Source organism: Suncus etruscus, chromosome 6, assembly GCF_024139225.1.
Source record: "Suncus etruscus isolate mSunEtr1 chromosome 6, mSunEtr1.pri.cur, whole genome shotgun sequence".
Taxonomy (NCBI): Eukaryota; Metazoa; Chordata; class Mammalia; order Eulipotyphla; family Soricidae; genus Suncus; species Suncus etruscus.
Window position 1 is genome coordinate 48,095,695 of NC_064853.1, and position 15,092 is coordinate 48,110,786.

The 15,092-nt window shown below is 41.7% G+C and overlaps 1 protein-coding gene across 1 annotated transcript in view; it reads right to left on the minus strand.

Annotated features, from left to right (window-relative positions):
* Window positions 1-15,092, minus strand: part of EPB41 (erythrocyte membrane protein band 4.1) — a 170,953-nt gene that overhangs the window by 73,634 nt on the left and 82,227 nt on the right. The window contains exons 5-7 of the mRNA XM_049774683.1: window positions 11,194-11,236; window positions 6,772-6,847; window positions 5,136-5,354 (exon numbers count right to left, since the gene is read on the minus strand). Coding sequence (XP_049630640.1) covers window positions 5,136-5,354; window positions 6,772-6,847; window positions 11,194-11,236 — 338 coding nt within the window. The remainder of the gene's footprint in view (window positions 1-5,135; window positions 5,355-6,771; window positions 6,848-11,193; window positions 11,237-15,092) is intronic.

Sequence of the window (15,092 nt, forward strand, 5' to 3'; positions counted from 1 at the left end):
TTGGCCATGCAAGGCACATTCCCTCTGCTGTATTACTGTTTTAGTTCCATGTTTTTGTTGTTGTTACTATCATTGATAGTGGGCTAGAGAGACAATACAGAGGGTAGACACTTCCCTTGCATACAGCGACCTTGGTTTGATTCCCCAGCACCCATTATGGCCCCCTGAATATCTTCAGAAGAGAGTATGTCCCAAGCATACTTTTGGTGGCCCAAACCATGCACCCAAATAAAAACCAAATCTGGGGCTTTGCCTGTATGTGTACCAATCCTTTGAGCCATCTCCCCAGCTCTAATGCTTACATTAAAAAATTCTTTTGGGGGCTGGAGAGATAGCATGGAGGTAAGGCATTTGCCTCTCATGCAGAAGGTCGGTGGTTCGAATCCTGGTGTCCCATATGGTCCCCTGAGCATAGAGCCAGGAATACCTCCTGAGTGCTGCCAGGTGTGACCCAAAAACCAAAAAAAAAAAAAAAAATTTTTCTTTTGGCCTCCCAAGTGGAGTTTAGGAAGTTCTGGGGAGTAACAGGGGAAGAACTGGCAATTTCCTGCCAACAGGGCAGTGGGTCAATGCAAGAGCCCAAGGATGTGGCGCTGTTCAAACCCTGAAGATCCAGAGGTAACCCAGGTCATGCCAGCAGTGCCAATCACTGTGATCTATTGGCTTCTGCATTAAAAAAAATTGGGAGGGAGGCACACCAGGTGATGTTTAAGGCTTAATTCTGGCTCTGTGCTCAGGGAACATTCCTGTTGCAGTTTGGGAGACCACTGGGGCTTGAACTCCTGGTTGGACATTTGGAAGGCAAACACCCAATCCAACTGTACTATCACTCTGGGTGCATTTAAAATTTTTGTTTTTTGGGTTTTTTTGGCCACACCCGGCGGTGCTCAGGAGTTACTCCTGGCTATCTGCTCAGAAATAGCTCCTGGCAGGCATGGGGGACCATATGGGACGCCGGGATTCGAACCAACCATCTTTGGTCCTGGATCGGCTGCTTGCAAGGCAAACACTGCTGTGCTATCTCTCCGGCCCCTGCATTTAAAAAAATTTTTTTTTTTTTTGTGGTTTTTGGGTCACACCCGGCAGTGCTCAGGGGTTACTCCTGGCTCCATGCTCAGAAATTGCTCCTGGCAGGCACAGGGGACCATAAGGGACGCTGGGATTCGAACCGATGACCTCTTGCATGAAAGGCAAACGCCTTACCTCCATGCTATCTCTCCAGCCCCTGCATTTAAAATTTTTAATATAATATTTTTAAAATGATTTTTGAAAACATTTAAGCTTAAAAGCTACCTAAAATACATTTTCCCCTACATCATTTGAAAGTAAAAAGCCTTCTAAATACTTTGGTGTTAATTCCTATAAATAAGGATATTCTCTTACAAAATAAGCAATTAAATCAGAAAAAATGTACTGATGAAAATTAAAGAGGAGAGGGAGAGAAAAAAAGAAGAGGTGAAGGAGAAAAGGGATAAGGAAGGGAAGGAGGAGGAGAGGAAAGGAATAAAGAGAAGGGAGGAGAGAAGGAGAAGGAAGAGAGAAAGAAAGACGAGAAGGGGAAGTAGAGGAGAAGGAGCAGATGAAGGGGTCAGAGGAATAGTACAATGAATAAGGCATTTATTTGCCTTGCATGCAACTGACCCAGGTTCAATCTCCAGTACCCCATATGATCCCTGCGCCCCACTAGAAGTGATCCTTGAGTAAGCCCTAAACACTGCCAAAAAAAATTTAGTTAAAATTTTAATGAAAAATTTTAATAAAAATATGGTATAGAGCCATTCAAATGAACGTAAGTATTATTTTTACTTGTCATATTTATAGGATGATATGATACTACATTTCTTAGTTCTATGATTTCAAATATTTAAGTAGGGTACAAATGATATACCTTCATAGTGTTTATAAACTGAGAGCAATTTATTCTGTTCGTGTAACTTCACAGTGTTAATCATAGCTTCTAAGTCTCTGCCTGGGCAAAAGGCCACTAATGTGTTTCTAAGGATGCAACCTGTCATGTATTTATCTGTGAACTGAGTGGTATCTGCTTATACAGTAAACCTCTGTCTTAGCAGAAGTTTCATATATTGGTTAAAATGTCAGTTGATGGACAAATTAAAATATCCATTTCTGTTTGTGAGAGTTGGTAATCTATGCAAAATATATCAAGATGGCAGACTTCTAAATTTTAAATCATAAAGATCCATTATTGCTTCATTTTAATCCTATCCCTAACAGGACCATATCTAGCTGTCCTATGAGATCATTCCAATTTGGGGGTTTAAATTATATTAAGGGCTAAAAAAAAATAGCTCATTGGGCTAAATGCATGGTTTACATTTAGGATGTGATATCCAATACAACATGGTCCTCTGAGCACAGAGTTGGTAGTAACCCACAAATACCATTTGGTATAGTTTAAAGCAGGGGTCTCAAACTCACGACCCGCGGGCCGTTTGTGGCCCTCCGTACAACATTTTGTGACCCGTGGCCAGCCTTCAAATATTGCAGTATTCGTGATTATTCACATACTGAATAATCGCAGTAAAAATCGCCCTAGTAAGAAAAAAAATCGCATTAAACATTCGTATACCCTGAGCAGTTCCATTCGGGATATGCAAATGTTTAATGCTATTTTTTTCTTACTAATGTGATTTTTTTTGTTGTTTTTGTTTTTTTGTTTTTGGGCCACGCCCAGCAGTGTTCAGGGGTTACTCCTGGCTGTCTGCTCAGAAATAGCTCCTGGCAGGCACAGGGGACTATATGGGACACCAGGATTCGAACCAACCACCTTTGGTCCTGGATCGGCTGCTTGCAAGGCAAACACCACTGTGCTATCTCTCCGGGCCCCCTAATGTGATTTTTTATTGCGAATATTCGGTAAGCGAATAATCAAGAATACTTTGCGCCTAGTGCAGACGTCATTTCCGCTGCTCCTGCCCGCTGTCCCTTTTTTTTGTGTGAAATCCCTTATGCGGCCCTGCCACACCCCGACTTTGCCTCCTGCGGCCCCCAGGTAAATTGAGTTTGAGACCCCTGGTCTAAAGAGAAATTGAAAAGTAAATCACAGGCTGGAGCAATAGTATACTGAGGAGGGTATTTACTGTGCATGTGACTGACAGGGTTCCAACCTTGGCATCTCATATGATCTCCTGAATCCCATCAAAACTGATCCCTGGGCCGCAGAGATAGCACAACGGCAGGGTGTTTGCCTTGCAGGCAGCCAACCCAGGATGAACTATGGTTTGATTCCTGGCATCCCATATGGTCCCCTGAGTCTGCCAGGAGCGATTTCTGAGTGCAGAACCAGGAGTAACCCCTGAGCGCCTCTAGTGTGACTCAAAAACAAACAAACGAACAAACAAAAAGGTGATTCCTGAGTACAGTCAGGAGTTAACCTTGATCACTGCTGAGTATGGCCGCCAAACAAAATTAAATCCCAAGAGTATTTATCTAAACCCAGATTGACATTCATGGCTTATAAAGTGGAAATAAGAATTATTAGCCTGGGGCCAGAGAGATAGCATGGAGGTAAGGCATTTGCCTTGCATGCAAAAAGACGGTTGTTCGAATCCCGGCATCCCATATGGTCCCCTGAGACTGCCAGGAGCGATTTCTGAGCAAAGATCCAGGAGTAACCCCTGAGCACCACTGGGTGTGACCCAAAAACAAAAACAGAAACAAACAAACAAATAAAAATATTATTCTAGTATTTTAACTCTCATATATTGTAGTCACAGTGTTAAGCACTTCTCATGAATTTCCTAATTAAGTAGCAAAAATTTCACTCTCTCACCTTACTTTCAGACAAGAAAACTAAGTGATAGTATAGCGGGTAAGGCACTTGCTTTGCAAGCGGCTGATCTGGGCTTGATCCCCTGCATCATCAGTCTAAGATACTGAAGTCAGCATACACATTAACTTTCCAATCCTAATAGTCACACCATATCACACACACAGACACACACACTGAAGTCAGCATACACATTAACTTTCCAATCCTAATAGTCACACCATATCACACACACACACACACACACACACACACACACACACACTGAGGTAATATGAGGAACATGGGACTCTAGAGAGATTGAATAAGCTACCCAAAGTCAAAAGCCAGAACCAAACTGAGTCAAGATTTTAATTTTGAAAGATAGTACAGTGAGCAGTGCCTTTTTCTTGAATGAGCTGACTCAGATTCAGTTCCTAACACTCTTTAGGGTCCACTAGCACTGCTAGGAGTAATCCTTGATCTAGGAATAAGTCCTGAACACTGCTGGATGTGGTCTCACCACCTATACCCCCAGAAAAATAACCAACAAACAAAGCCCAGGAAGATACAACCCAGCTCAATTTAACCACAAACCCTTGTTTTGCATATGTGTGGGGTATAAATGATTCAACCCAGGCCCTATACATGCAAAGCAAGTGCTACTAACAACCACAATTCCAAGTGCTTGATTTTGATTCCTGTGCTATATACCTCCCAGTTTTACCTCTATGAAAGTAAAAGCAATGAATTCATTACAGATTTTACAAAAATACCTTCAGTTATTTTTAATGGGTTCTTTAAAAACTACATAGGTATGACAATTTCAAGATAACTTGTTCTAAGAATCTTACCTAATACAACATCATAAGTTAAAAATCTGAATCAGGGGCCAGAGCAATAGTATAGCAGATAGGGCATTTGCCCTGAATTCAGGCTGACCTGAATTCAGTCCCTGGCATTTCATATGGTCACCTGAGCACCACCAGGAGTAATTCCTGAGTGCAGAGCCAGGAGAAATTCATGAACAATTCCGGTTGTGGCACTCCCCCCCCCCAAAAAAAAAATTCTGAATCAGGGGCTAAAGATATGATATTGTAAGGCACTTGCTTTGCATGAGGCTGACTAGGGCTCAATCTCCAGCATCCATATGGTCCCCCAACCCTCACCAGAAGTAATTCCTGAGTGCAAAGCCAGGAGTAACCACTGAGAACCACCAGGTATGGCCCCAAACAATAAAAAACTGAATCAAAGGTCTGAGGATTCTTTGTATAGCTCCACATTCCATCCCAAGTCAAGGATTTACATTTATATCAAAACAAAACTCTCTCAAAAAATAATAAAGGGGAACTGGAGAAATATTTACCTGTATGACTTATGTAGTTCCATGACCTTCTCTTCAAGTTCCTTGGTCTGGTTTGGAGCCAGTTTAAAATCACTGACATAATCCACACCGTGGAGTTCTGGGTCATAGTCACCCAGTTCAGACTGGATGGTGTAAGAGCCTAACAACGCTAAGGTTGCAAAGGAACAGGGCAGACGTCCTGCAACAATGTCCTGCCGAAGCTGGAGACATAAATAATATCTACAGCCAAAAAGAAAAGATATTATCAAGTGAGCAATAAGAAAGCAGCAATGAGAGAAGAAACAAAGCTGAATAAGTGATATTAATAACTTCACTCTAATTATTGGATTTTGGGTATCATTGTACTATTAGTTTTTCTTTTCTATCTGCTTGAAATTTTTCTACATAAAAAAGTATTTTAGGGGCCGGAGCAATAACACAGTGGTAGCGCCTTTGCCTTGCACGCAAGTGACCCAGGATGAACTTTGGTTTGATCCCAGTGTCCCATATGGTCCCCGAAGCCAGGAGCAATTTCTGAGCACATAACCAGGAGTAACCCCTGAGCATCACCGGTACGGCCAAAAAACCAAAAAAAAAAGGGGGGGGTTGGGAGGGGACTAGAGAAAGCACAAAGGGTTATAGCACTTTTCTTTCAAAAACAAGCAACTAACAAAAACTCACAAACATATACAGTGAGCATATCTTATCATGCATTGTGTCTTGGGTGGTTTGCAGGTGCCCTGTCTGTCCCGTTTTTTGGTTTTAGGTCACATTCCACATTATCTCTCTAATCTTAAGGTACCTTGTATGGAGGGTGATATAAAACTTGTGTTATGCATGTTAATTCTCTTGCTAATTTTCTCCAGGAAAACTAAAGATATTTAAGACTTTTCTTTTTTTTTGGGTCACACTTAGCAGCATTCAGGAATGCCCAGGGGACTATATATGTTTGGGGGGATTTGAACCCAATTAGTGCATATAAGACAAAAGCCTCGATCTCCATACTTTCTCTTTACCCTCTCCCTTTTATGGTTTTGCTTTGTCATGGAACTTGAGATCTGTACCCTTTTTTTTTGGGGGGGGGGGCTCTCCCGGCAGTGCTCAAGGGTTATTCCTGGCTCTGTGCTCAGAAACTGGTCCTGGCAGGCACGGGGTATCACATGGGATGCCGGGATTTGAACCACCATTGGTCCTGGGTCGGCCGCTTGCAAGGCAAACACCCTACCTACTGTTATGCCATCTCTCCGGCCTGAGATCTGTACTTTTGTACTTGAGATTTTTAAGACTGACTTACTTGTAAACCATCTTTTTTTTTTTTTTTTTTTTTTTGGTTTTTGGGTCACACCTGGCAGCACTCAGGGGTTACTCCTGGCTCTAGGCTCAGAAATCGCCCCTGGCAGGCACAGGGGACCATATAGGATGCCAGGATTCGAACCGATGTCCTTCAACATAAAAAAACAAATGCCTTAGCTCCATGCTATCTCTCCGGCCCCATTTGTAAACCACCTTAAAGTCAATAAAACCTTTTTTTTCCAGAAACTTTCTGGTTTAGATTTAATAATACATAATTTTTCTTCAATTCTGAATAGGAAAATCCCCAAAGCTTCTAAAAAAGAGAATTACTTATGACTTATTGAACTACTAATAAATCATTTACCTTGTTATATCTTCTGTTAACTGTGCTGGGTCTGGTGGATAAAACTTTACATTAAATGTGAAATTCCATGGGATACCTATAAAAATAAACATAAAATATACAAATATATAAAATATATAAAAACATATAAAATAAAAAATTTATGCTACTGCCTAAGTTTCTTATTATTAGAAGAACCTAAAAGTATTAAATTTTTCTTTGTCCCACTACCTATTTTAATATTTTCATGCTCTATAAATGAAATAGAATTTTTTAAATGAATTTTTTTTAATACACTTTAGAGTTAGAGGATCATAGGGGGTCAGGACCAGATCACTCCCAGTGATAATTGATTCAGTTGTGTGGAGCAGACAATTCAGTGCTTAGGTCCACAGTGCTACTGTGCCACTCTTGAGGAGGCAGGTGTGTGTCAGGGAGTGTTGGTTATCAAGGATACCAAGAAGTTTCCCAGATAAAGCATATATTCTATACCACTGAGCTCTATTCCTAATTCAATATTTGAACCTTTTTTTTTCCTTGTGTTTTGTTTTAGGGTCACAACTAGCTGTGCACTGGATTTATTCATGGACCTATGATCAAAGTTCACTCCTGGTGCTATGTCTTCAGGCCCTACTAGAACCTTTTAAGGCCAATTACAGACACAAAGTTATCTCAAATCTAATCAATCCTAATGCCTACCATCAACCCACTTCTAGTGTTTCATACCCAAAAAAAACTCTAAATAGAGCTTAGGTAAGTAAAACAAATTGGCAACAATCTCACAAAAAGAGAACTTAAGAGGGCCAGAACCACAGCACAGCAGTAGGCATTTGCCTTGCATGTGGCTGACCTGGGATGGAAACGGGTTCTATTTCTGGCATCCCATATGGTCCCTCAAGTCTGCTAGGAGCAATTTCTGAGTGTAGAGCCAGGAGTCATGAGCCCATGAGCACCACTGGGTGTGACCCTCAAAATTAAAAAAAAAAAAACAACCAACAACCAGAAAACTCTATTTTGTTGTGGGGGAAATAGATTTATGTACCACTAAGAAGAATATACAAAATTATATTGAAATTGATTATATTTATATGAATATATAAACACATGTTAAATTCATGTCGTTATTAACATATCCATGATGAAATAGCTACTCACTAAAAACAATGATTTTATCATGATAAAACTAATTCGGGCTGGAGCTGTGATGCGGAGAGGTAAGGCATATGCCTTGCCAGCACTAGCCTAGAATAGACTACAGTTTGATCCCCCGGCGTTCCATATGGTCCCCCAAGCCAGGAGCGATTTCTGAGCGCATAGCCAGGAGTAACCTCGGAGTGTCACCGGGTGTGGTCCAGAAAACCAAAAAAAAATTTTTTTTAATTCATCATACATAATGGCCCCTTCTCAGGGGCCGGAGAGATAGCATAGAGGTAGGGCGTTTGCCTTGCATGCAAAAGGATGGTGGCTCGAATTTCGGCATCCCATATGGTCCCCCAAGTCAGCCAGGAGCTATTTCTGAGCCTAGAGCCAGGAGTAACCCCTGAGCACTGCTGGGTGTGACCCAAAAACCAAAATAATAATAAATATAATGATGATGATAATGGTCCCCTTCTCTGATTCCCCTTCCCATACAGTGGCAGGTTTCTTATGAAGGACCCCCTCTCCTGCACATACTTTTTTTTTTTTGGGGGGGGGCCATACCCGGTGATGCTCAGAAGTTAATCCTGGCTATGTGCTCAGAAATCGCTCCTGGCTTGGGGAACCATATGGAGCGCCATATTAGGAACTGAACTGCAGTCCGTCCTAGGTTAGCACATGCAAGGCAAATACACTACTGCTTGCACCACTGCTCTGGCCCATGCACTTCTATTTCTGAAAAAAAAATTATATATGCCTAGAAAAAAATATTTTGTAAATTGGGGCTTCAGAGCACAGCGGGTAGAGCATTTGCCTTGCACATGGCCGACCTATGTTTGATTCCAAATTCCATATGGTCCCCTGAGCTTGTCAAAAGTAATTTTCGAGCACAGAGCCAGGAAGAAACCCCGAGCACTAACAGGTGTGCCCCCCCCAAAAAAAAACAAAAACACAAAAACAAAAAGATGAGAAATATGCCCTTAAATGTTTTTATCTGAAAGATAAAATTTGAACTTCAAATGGTCTCCATATTTCTATAATGTTAAATTTTTTCATACTGGGTATATTACTTATATGATAAAACACATTTAGAAAAAATTATTTGAAAATAAAAATCAATCTTCTCTTTGGGTTAGTAAATGTTTACATTTTTATTCCTGATGAAACTTTGTTTTGGGATACAGTTTTTCTTTTCCTTTTTTTTTTTCCTTCATTTTTGGGCCACACCCAGCAGTGCTCAAGGGTTTCTCCTGGCTCTGCACTCAGAAATTGCTCCTGGCAGGCTCAGGGGATCATATGGGATGCCGGGGATAAAACCTGTGTACATCACAGGTCAGCTGCATGCAAGGCAAATGCCTTATCACTGTGCTATCACTCTGGCCTTCCATGTTATTTTTTAATGTTGCAATTTATTTTATTTTTTAGGGGCCGAAGCAATAGCCCAGTGGTAGGGTGTTTGCCTTGCATGTGACTGACCGAGGTTCAGTCCCCAGCATCCCACATGGTTCCCCCAAGCCAGGAGCTATTTCTGAGCATATAGCCAGGAGTAACTCCTGAGCATCACCGGGTGTGGCCCGAAAACCAAAAAATATTTTTTTTATATTTTCACTTGGAAAGGAGGAATTGGGCCATAACCTTTGAATGTTAGGGGATACTCCTAGTTCAGTCACTCTCATGTAATGTGGGGTAAAATCCAGAGTTTCTACATGTGAAGTGTGATCCAACTCACTGCCTCATAACTTGCATTTTAAAATAAAATTTTATTAGAAGGGGGACCAGAGAGATAGCATGGAGGTAAGGTGTTTGCATTTCATGCAAAAGGTCATTGGTTCAAATCCCGGCATCCCATATGGTCCCTCGAGCCTGCCAGGAACAATTTCTGAGCGTAGAGCCAGGAGTAATCCCTGAGCGCTGCTGGGTGTGACCCCCCCCCCAAAAAAAAAGTTATTAGAAGGAAGCAAATTATGAAGAATTGTGCATCAAAGGAATATTTTGGTATTTTTTTGGAGGGGGGGCACACTTGGTAATGCTCAGGGTTACTCTAGGTGGAGTTGTGGAGCCGGGGATCAAACCCAGGTTGGCCACAAACAAGGCAAACATTCTACCCATTGTACTATCATTCCAGTTCCAAAAAGCAGTGTATTGTTTCTCATCATGACAGAAATGTGTTTTGTGCTGTTTATTTTTCCTTTGGACCACTCTGGCAATGTTCAGGGATCATCAGTGCTACGATCAAACCAAAGGGTCAAACATCAAAGCATGTGCTCTAGCTCTTTAATTCATCTCCCCAGCCCAAATGTGTTATATTTTTAAAAAATAAATAAAAAAGGCTGAAAAAATAATTCAATAGGTTTGACTGTATATTTGTATGCAAGAGCCCCAAGTTGATCTGGGGCACTGCATGGTCTCTTGAGCAATGGGAGCAACACCTGAGCAGAGTGAGTGGTCGTTCCTAAGCACTACCAGCTATGAGAAAAAAAAAAAAAAAAGCCAAAGTAACCAACAAAAATAAATCAATGAAAAAAAAAATTGGATTTCATGTAACACCTGTTAACAGTTCCTATTAGTTGTTCTTTAATAAGCTTAATTAAAAAGACATCTATCTTACCATAACTAAAGTTCCTGCCCTTTAGTTAGTCCAATGGGCCTGGGACTACAAAATACTAATGTACTCCACATCCAGACCTAATCTTGTAATACTATCCCAGAATACCAGTCTAAACAGGGTGTGCCGCAGTATTATATGCAAGAGGGCTTGACACTAAAAGAAAATCACGTCAGTCATTGGCAGGAAATCTTATTTTTCTATCCACCCTTTTTGTCCCCCTTCTATCATCCTTTATATTTCAATTTAGCAAAGGACTGTTGAAAAGGGACAAAAGAATTGTTGAAACAAAAACATGGATTTAGAATATAACATTCCAGAACAATGGAAAAGAACAGAATCAGGCAGGGAACTCATTGCAGGCTACTATAGTTTCACTCACTAGCCCTTAGAGAGCTGACTCTCATATCCTTTTCCTCTTCTCATCTTTATTCTTTTCCACCTTCTGTTTCTCTCAACCATTCCGACCTTTCCTACCTTTGCCAAGTTGTAAAAAGCATCATCAGGATCTGACCTACATCTCAAGTCCCCACCTCTGCTGTATCTTTCTGTTGTGGAATCTCCTCCTTCCAGGGGAGGCTTTATTTTGATTTCAAAGCCATCTGTCATGGTCAGGATTCTAAAGTGACTCACAACCAGAAGATGGTTGGAAACCCTCTGACCTACTAAGAGGAAGAATTATAAGGATTATATTCACTTACCACGAACCTGCTTTTTTATTTCTTTGGCAGAATCCAGCCATGTCTGTTAAAAGAAGAAAAGATATTCACTAAAGTTTCTATAGAAGTTTCTAAACATAAAGCCACAGGCATATTGAATGGAAGCTTAATATGTGCCACCTTCAGACAGTGCCTGCAAGTATTCTTCTGATGCTCTTTGTATTAACTTCATAATGCACAGTAATGCTGAGCAGGAAAATAGGGAGGGAACCCAACAATTGGGCTTAAATTCTAGTTCCATTACTTTTTAGCTTGAGTGATTTTAGGAATCTATGTTCCTTATTTTGTTCACCTATAAAAGGAGATGTTAGAAGTTGTGCCATCCTGCTATTGTGGATTGAATGAATTTAGAGATCTATACAAAGTTTTTAATAAATAAATTCTAAATAAGCATATGATATTTTTATTATCTTTAAAAGGTAAGTAGAAGCACTGAAGAGATAATACAATGGCTACAATGCTTGACTTGCATGTGGTTGATAGAGGTTTAATCCTTGGCATCTCATATGATCAATCCCCCAATTCCTACCAGAAGTGATCCCGGAGTGCAGAACCAGGAGTTAAATCCTAAACACTGCCAACAGTGTCTCAAAAAAGAGGTTTAGTAAAGATTCTAAGGAGGATAAAAATGGTTCATGCTTGTGTTTCAGTCATACAATACACCACCCCTTCATCAATATACATTTCCCACCACCAATGTCCTGTTTCCCTCCACCACCATCGCTGCCTGCCTCTTGAGCAGACACTTTACTTACATATGCACTCTAGTCCCTCAAATTTTCCTGAGATGTTTTCGTTTTCTCTCAAATTCTGACCTCCAGTTTAATTAAAACTTCTAGACCAGAGAGTCTAACAGGAGGGGGTTTGGCAGGCCACCGCCATGCCAGAGGCCTTCTTAACCAGGCCTAGTGGGGGTGCGGGACTTGGGTAACCCCAGCACCCCTCTACTACCTTGCTCCAGATCTCCATGGCTTCCCCGAGCCACATGCCTGGGCAAGCCGGTGAGTTGGGCCCCTTGGTGGAGCTTGAAGGTACCCTAGGCTTTCCCCCATTATCCATTCAGCTCCTTAGGGAGGGTCTGGGTGGGGCCCTGAACTTCTGGCCTCCCAGATTCTTGAAGGATCTCTCCTTCCTGGGAGCCGGGAGTCTAGCAGGAGGGGGTTTGGCAGGCCACCGCCATGCTGGAGGCCTTCTTAACCAGGCCTAGTGGGGATGCGGGGCTTGGATAACCCCAGCACCCCTCTACCACCTTGCTCCAGATCTCCAGGGCTTCCCCAGGCCACATGCCTGGGCAAGCCGGTGAGTTGGGCCCCTTGGTGGAGCTTGAAGGTACCCTAGGCTTTCCCCCATTATCCATTCAGCTCCTTAGGGAGGGTCTGGGTGGGGCCCTGAACTTCTGGCCTCCCAGCTTCTTGAAGTCACTGGTAATCTCTGTCCAGTCTATATTTTCAAAATCGCGCGGGGGCTATTGCCCCCACGCGCACAAGAAACATTAATAGTACTCACTATCATTGAATTATGTTTTTATGTAAGCAGAATGTCCATTTTGTACTCTGCCCTTTTGCATACCCCTTCATAAGATCATATTTCTCTTTAACTTCCTTAACTCCTATCATCATTACTCCTCATTTATCCTTTCTAACTTAAGTACTGTAGAGTCCTAAGTCACAGATCAAAGTGGTGCCCTGGAGTTAACACCCACCCAACTATTTTAAAAGGCATAAAAAGGACACTTATGTCTCTTCAACATTTTATGGGTGTTTTCTTCGACGGCTATAACTTTTGCTGAATATTTTCTTATACAGTGATGATCCCCCCCCCCCGTTTTTTATCTTCTCTTTGTGAACTGCTCAATATGAAATTTGGTGTGAAAGAATCCCTCAGTTTAATGCTTATGTTTGAACCAAGTCATGGGTATTGTTGGAAATGTTCTTACGCCCCCATATATCTGATAGCACCACATGGCTTTATTTCTTGTTTGCTTAGGCACACTAAAATGGGAAAATACTATACATACCAATAAGTTCTTATCTAATAGAGATGGGAACACACAAATCTTGTAGTGCAATGAGACCTTACACCCTGAACATTGACATAAAGACCTGGTACAGGCCTCAGAAGAATGGGCATTCTCCATTCACCCCTGATCTAGAGAAGACATCTACAAAACATCCAAGGTTGTATATAACATCACCTGGAGGCATTCCTCTACCAGGGAAGACCCTACAGCTGCTCTGACATTGATCTACTCAAAAAAGACTTCCCTTAACACTAAGAAGACTTACCAAAAACAATGACCTGCTTACTGGACAGGGCTTGCTGTATTGCCCCTTAATGGTGAGGTTTGTCTATAACATCACCTGGAAGCAATCCTCTACCACGGAAGACCCTACCACTGCTCAGACATCATCCTGCTGAAAAGAGACTTCCCTTAACAATGAGAAGACTTAACAATGACCTGCTTACAGGACAGGGCTTCCTGCATTGCCCTTTCATGGTGAGGTGAAACGAGAAGACACTCCACATCATGACTTCAATTTAGGATATGCAGATTCCAGAATCTTTAATACAGAAACATGATACCAACAACAGAGACTGTGTGAAAAGTGTGTTAGAACTACGGACAATGTCTTGGATCGGACGATAACTTGCCTGAAGCCTAGAGTTGGTCTTATGCCAGGAAACTTCAGGGGTAGGATCTCTTTGTATTTAGGCCAAGGTTATTCCTTTCCATGCCTCTCATATTTTGGTGGGCCTATGCAAACAACAATTGCCACTCTAACACCGTTTTTACTGTGCTCCTTTGACTCTAATCCTTAAAATGCACCCACTTAAAATTTGAGGTTAACTTAAGCTAATATGCATGTACATGGAAATGTAAAAAATACTATGCCAGGCCCGGAGAGATAGCACAGCGGTGTTTGCCTTGCAAGCAGCTGATCCAGAACCTAAGGTTGTTGGTTCGAATCCCGGTGTCCCATATGGTCCCCCGTGCCTGCCAGGAGCTATTTCTGAGCAGACAGCCAGGAGTAACCCCTGAGCAATGCCGGGTGTGGCCCAAAAACCAAAAAAAAAAAAAAAAAAAAAAGCTAAGTGGTGAGTTTTGTGGATCCTTCTTTATTAAATTTTTGTTGTTGTGGAATGCTGGGTATTGCACTCAGGCTCATACACGTCAACAAGTTCTTACTACTGCGTTACATTCTCTATCTCAGCAGTCCAGAACTCTTAACAAATATGCCCCCCATTTTTGTTGCCATTTTGTAGTAATATCTCTTACACTAACCAGGCAACTCCTTATTTACATTATTATTATGTTTTGTTTGTTTGTTTTTTGGGTCACACCCGGCAGCGGTCAGGGGTCATTCCTGGCTCCACACTCAGAAATCACTCCTGGAAGGCTCAGGGAACCATATGGGATGCTGGGAGTCGAACCACCGTCCTTCTGTATGCAAGGCAATTACCCCCACGCTATCTCTCTGGCCCTTACATTATCTTTAAGAGAAAATTTCCCCAAATTATCTGAAATTGCCAGTTTTTTTTAAAGGAATTCATAATTTACTGACTTCAGGTCAAACCCAAGTTTGTCCAGTCACATGGGATTCTGGGATATTAATGGTTTTTATAGAACAAATGGCTAAAATTAAAAACAATGTGTAGGGAAAGCATCAGTGGCGCTTGTCTTATGTTAGCAAGCACGGTGTGGGTGAGGCCCCTACAAGAAGAAAAATAAAAGCCAAACAAAAACCTTCCTAAAAGCCAAAGTGTACATGACTATAAAAATCAATGGCTATGGGGTCAGAGCAATAGCGCAAATGGTAAGGCATTTGCCTTGAACATGCTGACCTAGGACAGACCACAGTTCGATCCCCCGACGTCCCATA